The sequence below is a fragment of the Geotrypetes seraphini genome, chromosome 5 (assembly GCF_902459505.1).
Source record: "Geotrypetes seraphini chromosome 5, aGeoSer1.1, whole genome shotgun sequence".
NCBI lineage: Eukaryota > Metazoa > Chordata > Amphibia > Gymnophiona > Dermophiidae > Geotrypetes > Geotrypetes seraphini.
The window spans coordinates 107,799,672-107,821,737 of NC_047088.1; the positions used below are offsets into that span (position 1 = coordinate 107,799,672).

A 22,066-nucleotide genomic window follows, 5' to 3' on the forward strand; every position below is an offset into this window, starting at 1 on the left:
CTTTTTGGTATATTAACCACAAGGCGCGCGGAGCTGCAACAGCCGGTTCGCACCACTTGCGCGCTCTTTCTCGTCTCAAGTTCCCTTTTTTCTTTATTGAATTTCACTCATTAGAATCTTGGGGACCTTATCAATATGGGACTTTAAATATTGATTAAGTGAATAATTTTACTTTCTTTAACTTAATTTCCTTAGATAGGAATTGTATATCTTATTCATTTCTGTACAAGAAGTGTATTTCTTGATAGTGTTAAAATATAAATTAAAAAAAAAAGAAAATAACCAAATAAATTGGTAAGGCTATGTGCAGAGCAGAGGGACCTCATGTCTGAGCATCAGTTGTCATGGGTGCTTGCTGTTTTAGCACATAATGAATGTTGCTAACACTATTGAAAGTTTGACTTGTGTTGGCCAGTAGAGCTGACAGTACACTATTGGTGTAATGGAGAACCAAAGACAGTGGTCTTAACAATGCAAGGATGGTCATCTGTAGGTGTTAAGGGGGACAAAACCAAGATGATGTGGTCAGTGTTCAGAAAACAGACTAAACGCTGACAGCTAGTGAAACAGAAATGGAAATGCCAAGAAAAATGTAGCTATATGTGGAAGAAATAACAGGCTTTTTCAAAATACTGTCTGCAAGCAATAGTTTAAACTTTCACCCCATTGTGCCTACTTCTGCTTCATACTAAGGCTCGGATTCTGTATAGGACGCCTGTCCTGGTCGTCCTATAAAGAATCGGGCCTACACCTGCCCAGAGTTAATCCGATTCTGTAACCGATGTCCATGTTGTAGACGCCGGTTACAGAATCGGGTTTTAAATGCCCCAACCCCCCTACCTGGACCCTCCCGAAGATCGCCGGCAGGAGAGTACCCAACTCCTCTTGCCGGATCCCCCAACGCCCCCCCCCCCAAAGATCGCCAGCAGAAGGGTGCCCGACTCCTCCTGCCGGACCCCCCAATGGCCCTCCCGAAGATCGCCGGCAGGAGGGTGCCCAAACCCTCCTGCCAGACCCCCCCACAACAAAACCCCCACCCCAGAACCCCCCTTTGGGTTTACCTGCAAGTTGGCCAGTAGGCCCACCTCTGTCCAAATGAGGCAGGCCTCCCCTCCACTGTCCAACCCACAGGATCCAAGGGCATGATTGGTCCAGGTGCCTAAGGCCCCTCCCACTATAGGGGCAGAATCAGGGCCTAAGTGTCTTCTAGGATGCTGTAAGACCCAATTTCCTGGTTTAACAGCTTTTGAGAAGACAAAAGTCTTCTCACTTTTTGAATTATTCTCACTTGAATAACATTCATTCTCCTTTTTAATAAGCCCCTGTCCCCAGCTCACAGCACCTTTTCTCTTTTACAGCTGACACCGATTGAACGGTATGCCATGAATTTTCTTGAAGCCTCTTTGGAAGAAATCTGTAAAGAGGAACTCAAGCAAGCAGAGGTGAAAATCAGCTTCTTCCATTAGTAAGCAAGTACAAAATCAGATGCACACAACTGATTTGTGCATTTAGGTCATATGACATAACACAACATCTTTTCATAGCAGGTACATCTATTGCAAAGATGTTTTAATTTGCACTGAAAATGCATGTTTCAAATTTGAAATTTCTAGTATAGAGACAATCTGCTTTATCTAAAAGTCAACACCCAAATGTGTTGAATTTTCTGATATGTTTGTTACTCCACACATGCACATACCCACATATTCTTGTACATCAACACTAGTGATTCAGTGAGATAAGAAAGGTGGGCACAAGGGCTTCATGCATTTCCTCTCTGACCCCCTGCTCTGTTCCCCTTTCCAGCTTAACTTAAAATTTAAATACATTAGCTGGTAGGGATCCTCAAGTCCCACCAGATAGACATCTGAGCTCAACATAGCTCCCCTTAGGCAACCTCAGCAGTCAGTAGCAGCACTCTTGAGTCTGACACTGGCACCCCACATGTACTCAGTTCTTATGCATGAGTGGGATGCTAGTGTCAATGGCTCAGGAACACTGCCACTGACTTCTAAGGTCAGCTTAGGAGAGCTATTGCGGGATCCCCACTAGCAACACCAAGGGTAGGGTGCTGCTAGGTGGACCTGAGCTAAAAATAGAGGGCTCCACCTGTGGCTATGCCCGTGGTCCACACATATTGGTTAACTACAATTGTTCACATTCCATGTTAATTCTAAGTTCTTGTACAATCCCACTCTGTTCCTGGACAAGTGGGTTATGCATGTGCAATCGCTAGACAGCTTATAGGAAACTCATTTACATAACTTTAGACCGTCTTCCCCTACCTTAGGACTGGCGTCAGGAATTCAATTCAGTAGGAGCTAGTCTTTTCTGCTCGTGTTTATTTATCTTTAAACTCGGTCTTTTTGTTCGTGCTGCAGAGGTTCTAAGCGGGGACAGCTCTGGCTGTGGGAGATCACAGACTTTGAGGACAAGTCTGTTTCCTGGGGTTGGCTACCTGGCAGTGCACCCCCTGGACAGCCTGCACTTTTTGATTGGGGCTCAAGGACTGTTCCCTTGGTAGCCATCTCACTCCAGGTTCATCCGCTAGTGGATTTGGCTCTGTGGAGGTGTATCCGGGATTAGGGCTGACTCCATTCCTCTGCCAGTTCGCGTATGCAGGGGTGTCTGTTGGTGGCGGAGGTCTTTGACCATTGGAGTTGGGCTGGAGGGGCAATCAGAAGACCAGCAGTCCAGTTTGCATGCTTGTTGAGCAGAGGATCTCCCTGTAAGCTGTTTCAGCTTCCTTTTCTGCAGCATCCAGCACAGCATGGCACAATGAATACAGAGCTGACAGCCTGTTTTCAGTGATTTTGGGGGGACTCCAAAAGTGAATTTTGGGTAGTTTGAGAGTTAGCCGTAGTTCCCCACCCCTAAAATCATTGTATTTGGGGGGATTCCTATGCTTTTCCCGGGCTAATTTGGTTCGAAAATTGTGCCCATGGTGGCCATCTAGGATGTTACCAATTTAAATTTAAAGTTATTTTTTGCCTCTACAAGCTTTGTTTTTGCAAGAAAACCACTCAGATGGACTCCCCAGGGCAGGATACTTCAAATTAAGGCCCTGTTTGCAGTAGATGGCTGTCTAGCAAGTGGCCGTGTTCCACGTGCTCTGCGGCACAGAAAAGGGGTGAAATTTCATCGGCAAAAGTTCCCTTGACCCTGAAGGGGGTCCTGCCACTCTTTCAAGCTGGGAGGAGTCCAAAAAGTTGAAAGTGGGCCCCATGGACAGCACGCTTATGGCGCCAGTGTATTGCAGCTGTGCTTCTGTGTCTCAAGCGCATAAGTCCTCCAGAAGTTCTAAGAGAGGTGTGCAGGAGGCAGCTACTGCCTCAGACAGGTTTCCCCCAGAATTTATTAGCATGCTATATCAGGCTTTTTTTTTGACAAAGATAAAAGCATCTTCCATGCCTCCTCTGGCATCCTTGCTGGCACTGAGGGCTCCCTGTTCCTAAGATGCGGGGTTTTCAGTACAGTCTCTCCGAGTTGTCCCTGGATGTTTTCGCTGGCTGATAACACGGCCAACCAGGATGCCTTTGCTCACGCAGACTGGTACTACTGCTTTGGGGGATTTTACAGCACTCATGAATCTCCGGGATCCAGATCTGCATGAGGCTCAGGATCTGGGTGATTTTTCAAACCCGTGGTTCTGGTTGATTTGATCTCTAAGACCCTCCAGGGGTTTTTAATTCAGCGGCTGCAGAATGCTCTCTTCTGAGTAGCAAGAAACTGCAGTTGGCGACCTTCCCTGATCATCTGGACATTTTCATAATGCTCACAGATACCTGGGAGGCACCTGAGAGTCCCTTAAGTTGCGTTCGAGCCATGTTCAGGCTGTATCCGATGGCGGATGCCTTTAGTTAGTGTTTTGCACACCAGAAAGTTGTTTTTCAGTGGCATAGGCCATTATGCACGCTTCAATCCCCAGTGCTGGGGGGAAGATGGGGGGAGCTGCAGGATGCTCAGGACCATTAAGTGGATTTTATCCTTGCTCACCTTGACCCTGTGGCTGCCAGTCTAAAAGAGTCGGTGGCTTCTTCCTATGTGGCCAGAGCTATGTTATAAGTGTTTGCATCAAATTTTAATAAACATGAAACATGCGCTTCGCCATGATCCTGACATTATCATGATCCAGGATCTCCCCTTTTTGACTTCCAGGGTGGATTATATGGCAGACGCCTTGCATATTAGCTTTGGAGTGTTCAGGAAGCTATCGACGTATTCCATTTTGTTGCGTAGGAAGTTGTGGATCTGCCAGTATCTGGTGACTCACCCTCTAAGGCGACCCTGAGTAGACTGCCTTTCAGGGGGCAATTGCTGTTTGGTAAGGGTCTGATTGACCTTATGGCTAGAGTACTGGACCACAAATCCGGTCCTTGCCAGATGACAGGCCCCGGGCCCCTGTAGGCTCAGGGTGCCCTACCTTTCAGTCATTTCAGTCCTTTCAGCCATTTCTGTCAGTACTATGACGGCCCTTCAGGCAGCGTTCTTCTCAGTCAGCCAGCCAGCCAGAAATTCAGCAGTTCCTGGCACCAATGATCAACTGGAAGCCGTTCAGCTTCGACCTCTATGAAACAGTTCTGACGACAGGTCTCTGGCTGTTCCGCAGATTGGGAGGCCGCTTTCCACAGATTGGAGAGCCATCACCTCTGACCACTGAGTTTGGAGCTTCTTCAGGACGGCTACTGGCTCTAGTTTCTTCGGCTCCTGGCAGAGCTTTTTCTGATCTCCCCAGCAGGAAGGCCGGAAAAAGTTTCCTGGGTGGAGGCAACGGTTCAAAGATTGCTGAGCCTAGTAGCCATTGAGCCTGTTCCAGAGCATGAGCTGATATTCAATCTGCGGCAGGGAGTTAAAATTCCTGGAAATGATAGGAGATTGCTTCCTTGAACAAATGGTGGGAGAACCGACAAGAGGAAACGCAATCCTGGACTTGGTCATAAATGGCATTGCTGGAAGGACAGCAGATGTAGAGGTTACGGCCCCGCTGGAGACAAGTGATCACAGTATGATCAATTTTACCATTGGCATCGGAAAGGGGAAACCAATCAAGACTAAAGCCACAACCTTTAACTTCAAAAAAGGGAATTATGATAGCATGAGAACCATGGTTAGAAAACGGCTCAAGAAGGGCAAAGCAGAAATCCAAACAGTTGATCAAGCATGGTCTCTACTGAAAAACACCATCACAGAAGCACAGAATCTTTACATACCGAAGATATCCAAAGGAAGGCGAAAAAAGATCAAAGGAAAAAATGGAAACGGGAAAAAACGACAAAGGCCTGGAACTGTCACAAAATCGACCAAAAAAAAGTGTCATAAAGTGGTAAGAGACGCCAAAAAAGTCTATGAAGAAAAGATAGCGCAAGAAGCCAAAAACTTCATGCCCTTTTTTAGATATATAAAAGGAAAAAAACCAGCAAGAGAGGCATTGGGCCCTCTCAACGACCAAGGAAGGAAAGGGTCAATTAAAGAAGACAAACAGGTTGCCGATAGGTTAAATTCATTCTTTGCCTCTGTCTTCACAAATGAGGACACTACAACAATGCCAGAAACAGGGAGGATATTCACCGGAGGCATAGAGGAAAGCCTCACAACAATAAATGTGGAGTTGGACATGATATATTTTCAGATTGACAAATTAAAAAGCGACAAATCCCCTGGACCGGATGGAATTCACCCGAGAGTATTAAAGGAACTTAAAGTAGAAATTGGGGAACTATTACAATCCTTAGCTAACATGTCAATTAGAACCGGGCAAATACCAGATGACTGGAGGATAGCAAATGTCATTCCAATTTTCAAAAAAGGATCAAGAGGTGAACCAGGAAACTACAGACCTGTGAGTCTCACATCGGTTCCTGGGAAGATAATTGAAGCACTAATTAAAGATATCATTGTACAACACCTGGAAGATCACAACCTAATAAGAGCTAGTCAACACGGCTTCAAGAAAGGGAAGTCATGTTTGACAAATTTACTTCAATTCTTTGAGAAGGTGAACAAACAAATGGATAGTGGAGATCCAGTGGACATAATTTACTTGGACTTCCAGAAAGCGTTTGATAAGGTCCCGCATGCAAGGCTTATGAGTAAGTCACGGAATAGGAAGAGAAGTGCACAGATGGATCGGCAAATGGCTAGAGAACAGAATGCAGAGGGTAAGCATAAATGGGAAATTCTCGGACTGGGAGAAGGTGACTAGCGGAGTCCCCCAGGGTTCAGTTCTTGGGCCCATCTTGTTCAATATTTTTATAAATGACCTGGAAGAGGAAACAACATGCAATATAATCAAGTTTGCAGATGATACAAAACTATGTCGGGCGGTTGGCTCTCAAAGGGACTGCGAGGATCTTCAGAAGGATCTGAACCAGCTGGAAAAGTGGGCGATAAAGTGGCAGATGAATTTTAACATAGACAAATGCAAGGTGATGCATCTGGGAAAGAAAAACAAAGAACATGAATATAGGATATTGGGTGTGACATTAGCCAAATGCGAACAAGAAAGGGATTTGGGTGTACTGATAGACAGAACCCTAAAGCCATCGGCTTAATGTGCGGTGGCGGCGAAGAAAGCAAACAGGATGTTGGGCATGATTAAGAAGGGGATCACGAGTAGATCAGAGGATGTCATAATGCCACTTTACAGAGCAATGGTCAGACCACACTTAGAATACTGTGTCCAACACTGGTCTCCATACCTTAAGAAGGATATAACTCTGCTGGAGAGGGTGCAGAGGCGAGCCACGAAACTAGTCAAAGGTATGGAGAATTTGAGCTACAAAGAATGCCTCAGAAAACTGGGACTGTTCACCCTCGAAAAGAGAAGACTGTGAGGGGATTTGATAGAGACTTTTAAAATATTAAAAGGAGTTGACAAAATAGACCAGGAAGCAGCATTACTGACATTTTCAGATGTGACACGGACAAGAGGACATAGCCTGAAACTGAGTGGCAGCAGGTTCAGGACAAATGTCAGGAAGTTCTGTTTCACACAGCGAGTGGTGGGCGCTTGGAATGCTCTCCCGGAGAAGGTTGTGGCGGAGACTACTGTTCTGGGTTTCAAGCGCAAGTTGGATGCACACCTTCTTGCAAATCATATCAAGGGATACGGGAAATCCGGGTCTCCTACAGGGAGTACCTAACTGGGCCACCGCCTGTGCGGATCGCCGGACTAGATGGACCTAGGTCTGATCCGGTGAAGGCGTTTCTTATGTTCTTATATTCAATATACTTTATCATGCCACAGAGGGGCTCTGAAGATCAGAGACCGATCCTGGACCTCAAGGTGGTCAATGCATCCCTCAAAATTTAACATTTCAGTATGGAAATGGTGCGCTCAGTGATTGCCTCAGTGGCTCTGGGGGAGTTCTTAGCTTCTCTGGACCTGACAGAGGTCTATTCATGTTCCCATCTTTTCAGAACACAGGAAGTACCTCAGGTTCCACATTCAGCAGCATTACCAGTTTATGGCTCTACCCTTCGGGTTGGCAGCGGCACCCAGGACCTCCACTAAGGTGATGGTGGTGGTGGTGGCTGCCTACCTGCAAATACTTGGTGTTCACATCCCCTCGTGTCTGGACAACTGGTTACTCAGGGCTCCGGCAGAGTCAGAGTAGCATCAGGTGGTTTGCCAAGTCATCCAGCTGCTTCAACACCTGGGCTGGGTGATTTACTTCCTAAAGAGTCACCTCGAATCAACACAGGACTTGAAATAACTTGGGGGTTGCTGCTCCCCAGGTCAGAATAAGGTTTGCCTGCCTGTCTTGTTCCAGGAGAAGCTTCGACATTTTTTCTGGGACTTTCTAGGCTCTCCGGTCCTGAAGGCCTGGCAGTCCCTTCTGGTCCTGGGGTCCCTGGTGGCAATGATTAATGTGGTTCCTTGGACCAGGGCACTCCTGCGGCTGCTGCAGGATGCGCTTATTTCCCACTGGGGTCTGCAGCGGGATCCATTGTATTCCCAACTTCCCTAGACAGCGGAGGCTCAGAATAACCTAGCCTGGTGGTTACGTTCTCTTTCCCTGTCCAGGTGTCTTACCCTCCAGATCTCGAAGTGGATGATCCTGAAAATGGTTGCTAGCCTCTTCAGCTGGGGTGCTCTTTGTCTGCACAGTCCGGTTCAGAGCCGGTGGCCCCACTTAGAACACAAGTGGTCAATCACCTGGAATCAACTGGCTGTCCTCCACTCTGAGCATCTTCTCTGGAATTGGGCCGTGCGGATTTTTTGGGACACCACCATGACAGTGACTTCTGTCAGTTGCCAGGGGACACCAGGATCACTTCTCTGTGCGTGGAGGCCCAGCTTTGCTGTAGGTAGGTGGAAACCCACCTCGTGGTCTAGGTTGACAATGATCAGGTGGATTATCTCAGTCATCAGACTCTTGACCTTGAGGAATGGTCCCTGTCCCAGAGGGCGTTCAGCTGCATATTGGTTCATCAGCCTCCGTCACGATCCCGGCAACAAAGGCTTAGATGTGCTGGTGCAGGTTTGGCCACTGGAGGGTCTTCTTTATGTTTATTCCCTCAAAGAAGTACAGCAAGTTCGTGAGGCATGACCTTCCCTTGCAGAAGCCGTGCTGGCTTGCCTTCAGCTGCCCATTGTTTTCTATGTGATCGCAGATGGTGTCCTTAATCAGTGCTTCCATCATCTTTCCCGGAACCGAGGTCAAACTCACCGGCCTGTAGTTACCCGGGTCACCCCAAGAAGGGATCAAGGGGTGACCCGGGTAACTACAGGCAGGTGAGTTTGACCTTGGTTCCAGGAAAGATGAAGGAAGTACAAGGGGGCACTCGGAGAAATTGAAAAAGGACAGGTTTAGAACAAATGCTAGGAAGTTCTTTTTCACTCAGAGGGTGGTGGACACATGGAACGCGCTCCCGGAGGATGTGATAGGCCAGAGCACGCTACAGAGGTTCAAGGAGGGTCTAGATAGGTTCCTAAAAGAAAAGGGGATTGAGGGGTACAGATAGAAGTGGAGGTAGGTTACAGGAATAGTCAGAAACCACTTTACAGGTCATGGACCTGATGGGCCGCCGCGGGAGCGGACCGCTGGGCACGATGGACCTCTGGTCTGACCCAGTGGAGGCAACTTCTTATGTTCTTATGTCTTCCCTCCATGATCCATGATAGGCTGTCTGTTGAGAAGGATCACAGCACACAGGGGTCAACTGATTCTCGTGGTGCCCAACTGGTCGGGGCATCTGTGGTAAGCCAATCTGGTTCATCTGCAACTGGACCTGGACACTGTCAGTCTTCCATGTCCTCGTCTTCTAACTCGGGGTCCGATTGTGCTTCAGGATCCAAACTGCTTTGATCTTACGGCCTGGCTATTGAGTGAGTGGCCTTAGTCCACAGGGGCTACTCTTTGGGTGTGACTGCTACTCTTCTGTGCTGCAAAAGGAAGTCAACTGTAGCGACCTATGCAAAAGCTTGGAGATGTTATCAATCATGGTGCATTCAGAGGCATGAAGTTTTGTCTCTGCCTTCGGTTCCTCTGATCCTGGAGTTCCTTCAGGCTGGCCTGGAAAAGGGTCTGGCTTTCGACTTTCTGAGGGTCCAGATCGTCAGTCACTCCTGTCTGGGTCCCAAGCCTCTGAGAAGCATTTTGGCCTCTCACCCAGACATTGTCTGATTGCTGAGGGGAGCTCTGAGGCTTCAGCCTCTACTGCAGCCATCCTGTCTGACTTGGAATCTCAATCGTGTACTCTGGTCTCTGGCTTGTCCACCTTATAAGCCTTAGGAGCAAGCATCCTTAACAGATCTCACTGTCAAGACAGTCTTCCTAAGGCTATTACTTCCACCTGTCGGGTTTCTGAGCTTCAGGCTCTTTCCTGCTGGGATCCCTTTCTTAGGATCATGGATTCCAGCATGTTTTTGCACACTGTTCCCTCCTTTCTTCTGAAGGTGGTCTCTAGTTTCCTCACCGCCTTGAACTCACGGGGACGGGTGGGGACGGTGGGACTTTGGCGGGGACGGGTGGGATTTCTGTCCCCGCGCAACTCTCTACAATGAAGCCGTCGGCACAGTGTGCAGCGGCCGCTAAGAGAGCGAATAGAATGCTTGGTATAATCAAAAAGGGTATTACAGCCAGAACGAAATAAGTTATCCTGCCGTTGTATCGGGCGATGGTGCGCCCGCATTTGGAGTACTGCGTCCAATATTGGTCGCCGTATCTTAAGAAGGATATGGCATTAGTCGAGAGGGTTCAAAGGAGAGCAACACGTCTGATAATAGGTATGGAAAACCTGTCATATTCTGAGAGATTGGAGAAGCTGGGTCTCTTTTCCCTGGAGAAGAGGAGACTTAGAGGGGATATGATAGAGACTTACAAGATCATGAAGGGCATAGAGAGAGTAGAGAGGGACAGATTCTTCGAACTTTCGAAAAAAAAGAGAACAAGAGGGCATTCGGAAAAGTTGAAAGGGGACAGATTCAAAACAAATGCTAGGAAGTTCTTCTTTACTCAGCGTGTGGTGGACACCTGGAATGCGCTTCCAGAGGACGTTATAAGGCAGAGTACGGTACTGGGGTTCAAGAAAGGATTGGACAAATTCCTACTGGAAATGGGGATAGAGGGGTATAGATAGAAGATTACTGCACAGGTCCTGGACCTGTTGGGCTGCCGCGTGAGCGGACTGCTGGGCACGATGGACCTCGGGTCTGACCCAGCAAAGGCATTTCTTATGTTCTTATGTTCTTAACTGCAAGGTAATGGCGGAATAGAAATCCCTAATGTAATGTAATGTAATTAACCAGGAGGTTCAATTTCCTACCTTTACTTCCTCCAGGTCGAGAGAGCACAACCGGATGTTGCGGTCACTAGATGTGCGTAGGATTTTGTTGCAGTACCTGGAGGTATCAAATGAGTTTTGGATTTTCAACCATCTGTTCGTACTGGTGGGTCCTGCTCGTGAGGGCAGGCCAGCTTCAAAAGCCACAGTTTCCAGATGGATCTGTATGACTATTTCTTCCACCTATATTGTGGCCAGAAAGAAGACCCCCCCCCCCCCCCACACACACACACACACACACACACTTTCTGTGAGGCATTTCCTAATTTTGGGCAGAGCTTTCGGCAATCTCTTTGGAGGAAGTTTGCAGGGCTGGTACATGGTCCTCCTTGCATACTTTTTTTTAAAATAATTTTTATTTATGAAAATTTTCCAGAAAAAAAATAAGAAAACAACCCAACAAACAAAACCATAGATTCACAATACAGCTAATTACAAAGTATCTGCACATAAAATCACCTCATGAATCCCCAAAACCCACCATTCCTCACCTGCCAACTCCCCTCCCCTGAAACTCCCCTCCTCACCTCAGAATGATCCAATGCAGAAACATCTGTCAACAAAGGCTCTTAGGTAGGCAGAAGGCAAGAAGAGAGAGGTGGAAGGGGCAACACCCCCATATCCCAGGTGCCACCGGGGAAAGATTCCAACAAGTAGCCATCAGATAGTCTCCCTCCAAATCAGGTAAGGATCCCCCATCTTATGATAAAGGGGCATAGTGTGACGTTGGAGCGCCATCATTTTGGACATTAGATGTAAAGAATCCAGGCGAACACAAACTCTTTGTATACCCGAAAAACCCTTATGTTTCCAGCTAGCAGCAATTTCAAGGTGGGCTGCCGTGAACAGATGGAGAGCAAATCTATGTTCCACAGAGGTAAAACCTGGAATCGGGGCATATAGCAAACAGCAAGCCATTAGCAAAGGGCAATGCTTTTTCACAATAGTCACCAAAAGCTTACCCACCTCTTGCCAATAGCGCTGTACGACAGGACAACAAAACCACACATGGCAAAAATCATCTTGCTACCCACACCCACGCCAGCAATGCACAGACCCAGAATGATAGAACTGAAATAACCGAACAGGGATTTAATACCAACGGTAATAAAGCTTATATCTATTCTCAATAAAAGCATAAGACACCGAAGTGGCAAACAAAAATTTATAAAGGCGATGCCGAGAAGACTGAGGGAAAACCTCCCCAAATCCTCCTCCTATTGAAGCCTATAAAAATCAGTAGGCGAAAGGCGCGCCAACAACACTTGATATAATCAAGAAATAGAGCCCCCCCCACCCCACATTCCAACAGGAGCACCCGTTCCAGTTTTGTAACACTCAAAGATCCCAAAATGCGTATTTATAAACAAAGAACATAACATAAGAACATAAGCAATGCCTCTGCTGGGACAGACCTGAGGTCCATCATGCCCAGCAGTCCGCTCACGCGACGGCCCAACAGGTCCAGGACCTGTGCAGAAATCCTCTATTTATACCCTTCTATCCTCTTTTCCAGCAGGAAACTGTCCAATCCTTTCTTAAATCCCAGTACCGTACTCTGCCCTATTACATTCTCTGGAAGCGCATTCCAGGTGTCCACCACACGTTGGGTAAAGAAGAACTTCCTAGCATTTGTTTTGAATCTGTCCCCTTTCAACTTTCCCAGATGCCCTCTTGTTCTTTTATTATTTGACAGTTTGAAGAACCTTTCCTTCTCTACTCTCTCTATGCCCTTCATGATCTTATAAGTCTCTATCATATCCCCTCTAAGTCTCCTCTTCTCCAGGGAAAAGAGACCCAGTTTCTCCAATCTCTCAGCGTATGGAAGGTTTTCCATCCCTTTTATCAGACGTGTCACTCTCCTCTGAACCCTCTCGAGTATCGCCATTACTTCTTAAGGTACGGCGACCAATATTGGACGCAGTATTCCAGATGCGGGCGCACCATCGCCCGATACAACTGCAGGATAACTTCTTTCGTCCTGGTTGTGATACCCTTCTTGATTATACCTAGCATTCTATTTGCTTTCTTAGCGGCCGCTGCGCACTGTGCCATCGGCTTCATTGTCATGTCCACAATTACCCCTTCCTGGGTACTCTCATTCAATAACATCCCTCCCATCGTATAGTTGTACCTCAGGTTTCTGCTTCCCACATGCAGTACTTTACATTTCTCAACATTGAACTTCATCTGCCATCTCGTCGCCCATTCCCCTAGTTTGTTCAGGTCCCTTTGCAATTCTTCGCAGTCCTCTTTAGTCCGAGCTCCACTGAATAGTTTGGTGTCGTCTGCAAATTTTATTATCTCACACGTCGTCCCTATTTCTAGATCATTTATGAATATATTAAATAGTAGTGGCCTGAGCACCGAGCCCTGCGGAACATCACTTGTGACCCTCTTCCAGTCTGAGTAGTGGCCCTTCACCCCTACCCTCTGATTCCTACCCGCCAACCAGTTTCTGATCCATATATGTACATCTCCGTCCACCCCATGGTTCTTCAGTTTCCGGAGTAGACGCTCGTGAGGCACCTTGTCAAAGGCTTTTTGGAAATCTAGGTATACGATGTCTATGGGGTCTCCTTTGTCCATCCGTTTGTTGATTCCTTCGAAGAAGTGCAATAAGTTAGTTAAGCACGATCTCCCCCTGCAGAAACCATGTTGGCTTGGTATCAGAAGTTTGTTTCTTTCCAAATGTTCATCGATGTTTTTTTTTATCAGCGCTTCTGCCATTTTCACCGGAGCCGAGGTCAGACTCACCGGTCAGTAGTTTCCCAGGTCACCTCTTGATCCTTTTTTAAAGATGGGCGTGACGTTGGCTATCTTCCAATCCTCTGGTATCACACCTGTTTTCAGGGATAGGTTGCAAACTTGCTGCAGTAGTTCCGCTATCTCCTCCTTTAATTCCTTCAGAACCCTTGGATGGATTGCTGCAGTAGTTCCGCTATCTCCTCCTTTAATTCCTTCAGAACCCTTGGATGGATTCCGTCTAGACCCGGGGATTTGTCAGTTTTTAGTTTTTCTATCTGCCTGCGCACATCTTCAAGGCTCACTTCCATGGATATTAATTTTTCTGCTTGTCTTCGTTCGTAAATACAGACGAAAAGAACATGTTAAGTCTTTCCACGACTTCTTTCTCCTTCTTCACTACCCCCTTCCTGTCTCCATCATCCAGCGGTCCCACCTCCTCCCTAGCTGGCTGTTTCCCTTTAACATATCTGAAGAACAGTTTGAAATATCGTGCCTCCCTGGCTAGCCTCTCTTCATATTCTCTTTTGGCTTTTCGAACCACTCGGTGACATTCTTTTTGATACTTCCTGTGCTCCTTCCAGTTCCCCTCAGTTTTGTCCTTTTTCCATTTCCTGAATGAATTTTTCTTATTGCCTATCGCTTCCTTCACTATTTTAGTCAGCCATACCGGGTCTTTTGTTCGACTCTTTTTGCTCCCCTTTCTGAATCTGGGTATGTACAAATTTTGTGCCTCGCTCACCGTGTTCTTGAAAAAAAGCCAGGCATGTTCTACCGTTTGCCATTTCTTCCTTACCATTTCCCTCATTGCTTCATAGTTTCCTTTCCTGAAGTTGAAAGTTGTTGCTATAGTTCTCTTTCCTTTCGGTATTCCTACTTCAACTTTGAACTTGATCATATTATGATCGCTGTTTCCCAACGGTCCCACTACTTCCACTTCCTTTGCAGGGTCCATTAACCCATTTAGGATTAGATCCAGAATGGCATTTCCTCTCATCGGTTCTCTACAAGCTGCTCCATGAAGTAATCTTGTGTAGCCTCCAGAAATTCTGTCTCTCTAGCGCATCTTGAGCTTCCAAGTTTCCAGTCTATCCCGGGGCAGTTGAAGTCTCCCATAATAACTGTGTAACCACTTTTGCATTCTCGCTTCATCTCGGTTTCCATTTCTCTGTCGATATCTCCGGTTTGCCTGGGTGGACTATAGTATAGGCCTATCTTTGTTTCATGTCCTTTCCTATCCGGTATTTTAACCCATAGCGATTCCAGCTTGTTGGGCATCTCCAATGTGTCCATTCTTGTCGATTGTATGCTTTCTTTTATGTATAGGGCTATTCCACCTCCTTTCTGTCCTGACCTGTCCTGTCCTGGCGATAGAGTTTGTACCCCGGCAGTGCTGTATACCATTTGCTTTCCTCATTCCACCATGTTTCAGAGATTCCAATGATGTCTATGTCCTCTGCATTGGCCACAGCCTCTAGTTCCCCCATTTTGTTGCTTAGGCTCCTTGCATTAGTATATATGCAATTTAGGTCCTGGCATTTTGTTGTCTTCACTACCTTTCCCTGTGCTTCGGTCTTTGGTGTCTTCTCTTTTGCTACACTCTTTCTAACCTCCTCTTCTGGGTTAGTCGACTCCTGTAATTTGTCCCTTGTTTCTTCCCAGCCTTTTTTCCCCTTAGTATCTTCACGGGATACCTTCTTCTGAATCGTCGACGCTAGGTCGACTGTCGGCTTTCCCCTTCCTTTTAGTTTAAAGCCTGTTCTATTCCTCTCATGACGTTGTTAGCTAGAAGTCTTGTTCCCGCTGCGCTCAAGTGCAGTCCATCTCTCCTGTAGAGCTTGCTCTTGCCCCAGAACGTTGTCCAGTTCCTCACGAAGTGGAATCCTTCTTCCTCGCACCATTTCCTCATCCACGCATTTATTGATTGTAGTTCCTCCTGCCTTTTCACATCTGCCCTCGGTATCGGTAGGATCTCTGAGAATGCTATCTTCTGGGTCCTCATCCTCAGCTTCCTTCCCAGAATCTTGAACTGTTCTACGAGTATGCTTTTTCTGTAGTCTCTCCTGCTGACATCATTCGTCCCGATGTGGATCATTACTGCGGTATAATAATTAAAAGAATCAACCGCCAACAGCCCAAACTCTTCTTGCAAATGATCAAAAGAATGTATAGAGGTCTCAGACCAGGCCTGTCCCAGGGTGCGAAGGCCCACATGGGTCCACTGTGTAAGGAAAGGCTCCTCCCCACCCGAGAAAAACCCAGGTATCAGACAAATAGGCGTCTGGCGAAAATACACCCAGTCAGGAAACAGTTGACGGTGCACCTGGTGCTTTACATGCAAAGTACATTGCAGATAAGGATTAGAGGTATGCGTGTAATGCCGTAAAATACAGATTGGCACCCAGGGCAACTTCCATAATGAAATAGTAGATAAACATTTCTACGCAATCTGTATCCAGGGCCGATCCAAGTGCAAACAGGCCACTATGTCCTGCAATTGGGCTGCCTGGTAATAACCCCAAAAATTGGGCACTCCCATCCCACCCTGGAGTTTCGATCTATAGAGAAGGGATCACTGAATCCATGGTGGTTTTTTATCCCAGATGAAAGCAAACACCTTCCTATTAAGGTGACAAAAAAAAGAATCCAGCAGAGAGATCGGAAGAGCCATGAAAAGATATAACAGCCGCAGTAAAAGCATCATCTTCACCGCCGCTATCCGACCAGTCCAGCTCAAAGTAAGTCCCTCCCAACTATCCAACTCCTTATAGAGAGTACCTAAAAGCTCTGGAAAATTAGCCGCATAAAAATGAGGCAGCAACAATAAGCTGAACCCCCAGATATTTAAGGGAGGAGGTGACCCAACGGTATGGGAAATCCTGACGAAGCTCCCAGGATATCTCCAAGGGAGCATTGACATTCAAAATCTCTGATTTAACCGTATTCACTGTGAAACCCGATAATCGGCCATAGGCCTTGTCATACCTGTGCCCTCAAAGAGCGTAACAGACAGACAGGTAGTGACACGTTGCTCCAATCTGGCGTGGTCCCCCTGGAACTAAGGGAGCCTTTCAGGATTTTTACCCCTAGGCAACAGCCTAGAATTGCTCTTTCAAACGTCTTTCAAAGAATACTATTCAGTCAGGATAGCCTTAATGGAAAATATAAACTTTATTTGGCCACTTGCCTCAAAATCATAGTCCCTCACAAGTTTCAATGTGAGCATGAAAATATAACCAAAAGAAAAGGTTCCACAAAACTTAACTCTGCTGCCAGCTCTGGACTTTAGCAAGAAGATTATACACAGTCCCCTTCACCAGAGTCTTAAGGCTAGGCATACTTTATGCAGGAACAAGAATACAATCTTTTAGCTTAAACGCTTCATTGTTGTACAACAGCTGAAATAAGCAGCTCCCTATTTCTGAGCTGCAGGATGGGAGTTTATGGCAGTGATTAAAGACCAGCACTACTAGGCTGCTGGCACAGGAAACCATGAAGATGAGACAGCAAAGTTGCTTAACTATAACAGGTGTTCTCCGTAGATAGCATGGGAATGCAGCCACACTTGATGGTGAAATCTCTGGACTGAGCCTGTGCTGTGGAAACTCTCTCTTAGTAGAGTAGGATTTTTTTTTTTTTCCTACTGGCCATGTGCAGCCACCCTGCCTGTGTAGCTCCATCCCCAAGTTTGACAGTATGTCTCTAGCTCAATAAGAAGTTGAGGAAAGCTTGAGGAAAGAAGTTAAGCGACTTGAGGACAAGATACAGGAGCTAGAAGGACTTTACAGCACATAGGACCCTACCAGGGCATTTGAAGACTTCAAGAGTGAGACACACATCGAGAAGGAAGTCAGGGAACTCGAGGAATTCATTGAGGAAGCATACAGGAGGAGGGTGGAAGAGAACGAACTCCAGAGGAGAGATGAAGTTACACCAACACCAACTTGGAAGGGGGAGCAAGAAGTAGGTGACCTCATAGATGACAACCACAGAAGAATACCACACGAGGGGGAAGAATTGGGTAGTCGATGCCCAGAAGAAGAGAGAGCAAAGCATGCCGAGGACATTGACCTGAGACCGAAACGTCAACTGAAGAAGGGAAAGTCAACAATCCTGGTGGGAGACTCGATACTGAGGCATGTGGACAGCCACATAGCAGGAGGGAGAGAGGATCACCTGGTGACCTGCCTCCCAGGAGCGAGAACCAAGGACATCGTGGACAAAATTGGGATGATCCTGGAAGGAGCAGAGACGGAAGAGACCGCAGTAATGATCCACATCGGGACGAATGATGTCAGCAGGAGAGACTACAGAAGAGGCACGCTGATAGAACAGTTCAGGATTCTGGGAAGGAAGCTGAAGATGAGGACCCAGAAGATAGCATTCTCAGAGATCCTACCGGTACCGAGTGCAGATGTGAAAAGGCAGGAAGAACTACAATCAATAAATGCGTGGATGAGGAGATGGTGTGAGGAAGAAGGGTTCCTCTTTGTGAGAAACTGGACAACGTTCTGGGGCAAGAGCAAGCTCTACAGGAGAGATGGACTGCACCTGAGCACGGCGGGAACAAGACTTCTAGCAAACAACATCAAGAGAGGACTAGAACAGGCTTTAAACTAAGAGAAAGGGGAAAGCCGACAGTCGACCTAGCGTCGATGATTCGGAAGAATGTATCCAGTGAAGATACTGAGGGGAAAAAAGGCTGGGAAGAAACAAAGATTCGGAAGAATGTATCCAGTGAAGATACTGAGGGGAAAAAAGGCTGGGAAGAAACAAAGGACAAATTACAGGAGTCAACTAACCCAGAAGAGGAGGTTAGAAAGATTGTAGCAAAAGAGAAGACACCAAAGACCGAAGCACAGGGAAAAGAAATGAAGACCACAAAATGCCAGGATCTAAACTGCATATATACTAATGCAAGGAGCCTAAGAAACAAAATGGGGGAACTAGAAGCCATGGCCAATAGCGATGACATAGACATCATTGGAATCACTGAAACGTGGTGGAATGAGGAAATCAAATGGGATATGGCACTGCCGGGGTACAAGCTCTATCGCCAGGACAGGTCAGGACAGAAAGGAGCCCTATACGTAAAAGAAAGCATACAATCGACAAGAATGGACACAGTGGAGACGACCAACAAACTGGAATCGCTATGGGTTAAAATAACGGGTAGGAAAGGGCATGAAATAAAGATGGGACTATACTATCGTCCACCCGGGCAAACCGGAGATAGCGATAAAGAAATGGATGCCGAGATGAAGCGAGAATGCAAAAGCGGTTACACAGTTGTTATGGGAGACTTCAACTACCCTGGGATAGACTGGAGTCTTGGAAGCTCAAGATGCGCTAGGGAGACAGAATTCCTGGAGGCTATACAAGATTGCTTCATGGAGCAGCTTGTTAGAGAACCGACGAGAGGAAATGCCACTCTGGATCTAATCCTAAATGGACTAAGAGGACCTGCAAAGGAAGTGGAATTAGTGGGACCGTTGGGAAACAGCGATCATAACATGATCAAGTTCAAGGTTGAAGTAGGAATACCGAACGGAAAGAGAACCATAGCGACAACATTCAACTTCAGGAAAGGAAACTATGAAGCAATGAGGGAAATGGTAAGGAAGAAACTTAGGAACACTTCCAAAAAAATGGCAAACAGTAGAACATGCCTGGTCTTTTTTCAAGGACACGGTGAGCGAGGCGCAAAATCTGCACATCCCCAGATTCAGAAAGGGGTGCAAAAAGAGTCGAACAAAAGACCCGATATGGATGACTAAAATAGTGAAGGAAGCGATAGGCAATAAGAAAAATTCATTCAGGAAATGGAAAAAGGACAAAACTGAAGGGAACCAGAAGGAGCACAGGAAGTATCAAAAAGAATGTCACCGTGTGGTTCGAAAAGCCAAAAGAGAGTATGAAGAGAGGCTAGCCAGGGAGGCACGAAATTTCAAACCATTCTTCAGATATGTTAAAGGGAAACAGCCAGCTAGGGAGGAGGTGGGACCGCTGGACGAAGGAGACAGGAAGGGAGCGGTGAAGGAGGAGAAAGAAGTCGCAGAAAGACTCAACATGTTCTTCTCGTCTGTATTTACAAACGAAGACACAACCAACATACCGGAACCTGAGCAAAACTTCAATGGAAATCAAGCAGAAAAATTAACATCCATGGAAGTGAGCCTTGATGATGTACACAGGCAGATAGAAAAACTTAAAATTGACAAATCCCCGGGTCCGGACGGAATCCATCCAAGGGTTCTGAAGGAATTAAAGGAAGAGATAGCGGAACTACTGCAGCAAATTTGCAACCTATCCTTGAAAACAGGCGTGATCCCAGAGGATTGGAAGATAGCCAACGTCACGCCCATCTTTAAAAAGGGATCAAGAGGTGACCCAGGAAACTACAGACCAGTGAGTCTGACCTCGGTTCCGGGGAAAATGGCGGAAGCACTGATTAAAGAACACATCGATGAACATTTGGAAAGAAACGAACTTCTGATAACAAGCCAACATGGTTTCTGCAGGGGAAGATCATGCCTAACGAACTTATTGCACTTCTTCGAAGGAATTAACAAACGGATGGACAGAGGAGACCCCATAGATATCATATACCTTGATTTCCAAAAAGCCTTTGACAAGGTGCCTCACGAGCGTCTACTCCGGAAACTGAAGAACCATGGAGTGGATGGAGACGTACATAGATGGATCAGAAACTGGTTGGCGGGTAGGAAACAGAGGGTAGGGGTAAAGGGCCACTACTAGGACTGGATGAGGGTCACGAGTGGTGTTCCGCAGGGCTCGGTGCTCGGGCCGCTGCTATTTAATATATTCATAAATGATCTAGAAACAGGCACGAAGTGTGAGATAATAAAATTTGTGGACGATACAAAACTATTTAGTGGAGCTGGGACTAAAGAGGAATGTGAAGAATTGCAAAGGGACTTGAACAAACTGGGGGAATGGGCGGCGAGATGGCAGATGAAGTTCAACGTTGAGAAATGTAAAGTATTGCATGTGGGAAGCGGAAACCCGAGGTACAACTATACAATGGGAGGGATATTATTGAATGAGAGTAGCCAAGAAAGGGACTTGGGGGTAATGGTGGACATGACAATGAAGCCGACGGCATAGTGCGCAGCGGCCGCTAAGAAAGCAAATAGAATGCTAGGCATAATCAAGAAGGGTATTACAACAAGGACGGTAGAAGTTATCCTGCCATTGTATCGGGCAATGGTGCGCCCGCATCTGGAATACTGCGTCCAATATTGGTCGCCGTACCTTAAGAAGGATATGGTGTTACTCGAGAGGGTTCAGAGGAGAGCGACACGTTTGATAAAAGGGATGGAAAACCTCTCATACGCTGAGAGATTGGAGAAACTGGGTCTCTTTTCCCTGGAGAAGAGGAGACTTAGAGGGGATATGATAGAGACTTATAAGATCATGAAGGGCATAGAGAGAGTAGAGAAGGACAGATTCTTCAAACTTTCAGAAAATAAAAAAACAAGAGGACATTCGGAAAAGTTGAAAGGGGACAGATTCAAAACTAATGCTAGGAAGTTCTTCTTTACCCAACGTGTGGTGGATACCTGGAATGCACTTCCAGAGGACGTTATAGGGCAGAGTACAGTACTTGGGTTTAAGAAAGGATTGGACAATTTCCTGCTGGAAAAGGGGATAGAAGGGTATAGATAGAGGTTTACTGCACAGGTCCTGGACCTGTTGGGCCGCCGCGTGAGCGGACTGCTGGGCATGATGGACCTCAGGTCTGACCCAGCGGAGGCATTGCTTATGTTCTTATGTTCTTACATGCGGGGATGGAGGGCGGGCAAGTGTGGCTGCATTCCCCTGCTGTCTACAGAGAACATCTTTTACAGGTAAGCAACTTTGCTTTCTCCGATAGATAAGCAGGGTAATGCAGCCCCACTTGATGGTGAGTCACTAGCCTTATAAAGAAAATGGGAGGAGGCAAGTCAAATTTTTTTTTTAAAATTTTGACAGTGAAAACAAATTGCAAAGAACAGATTGTCCAAATTGAATGTCTTGTGTGGAACCTTTGTCTAAACAATAATGCTTGGTAAACGTATGAACTGAAGACCAGGTTGCTGCTTTGCAGATATCTTGTATGGGAATTGCTTGTAAGCTCACAACTGAGGAAGCCGTTGCTCGTACTTGATGAGCCCCAATGTGACCTGGAGAAGACATGGAAGCTTTCCTATAAGCAAAAGAGATGCAATTAGCAATCCAAGACGATATAGTTCGTTTAGAAACTGCATGTCCTTGAGTAGCTGCGTTAAAGGAAACAAATAATCGATTGGTGGTACGGATAGCAGCAGTCCTGTTCAAGTAGTAAAGCATTGCTCATTTGCAGTCTAGTGTATGAAGAGTTTTCTCCAATGAGGTCCCATGCGGAGGAGGAAAGAATGATGGCAAAGAAATGGATTGATTGATGTGAAAATCCGTGACTACTTTTGAAAGAAACTTTGGGTGTGTACGAAGAAGCACCTTATCGGGGAAAAAAATGAAGATATGGCTCATA

At 46.4% G+C, this 22,066-nt stretch overlaps 1 protein-coding gene across 2 annotated transcripts in view; it reads left to right on the plus strand.

Annotated features, from left to right (window-relative positions):
• Nucleotides 1-22,066, plus strand: part of SRCAP (Snf2 related CREBBP activator protein) — an 891,636-nt gene that overhangs the window by 855,955 nt on the left and 13,615 nt on the right. For both annotated transcript variants that reach the window (XM_033945009.1, XM_033945008.1), the window contains exon 33: nucleotides 1,359-1,442. In XM_033945009.1, coding sequence (XP_033800900.1) covers nucleotides 1,359-1,442 — 84 coding nt within the window. The remainder of the gene's footprint in view (nucleotides 1-1,358; nucleotides 1,443-22,066) is intronic.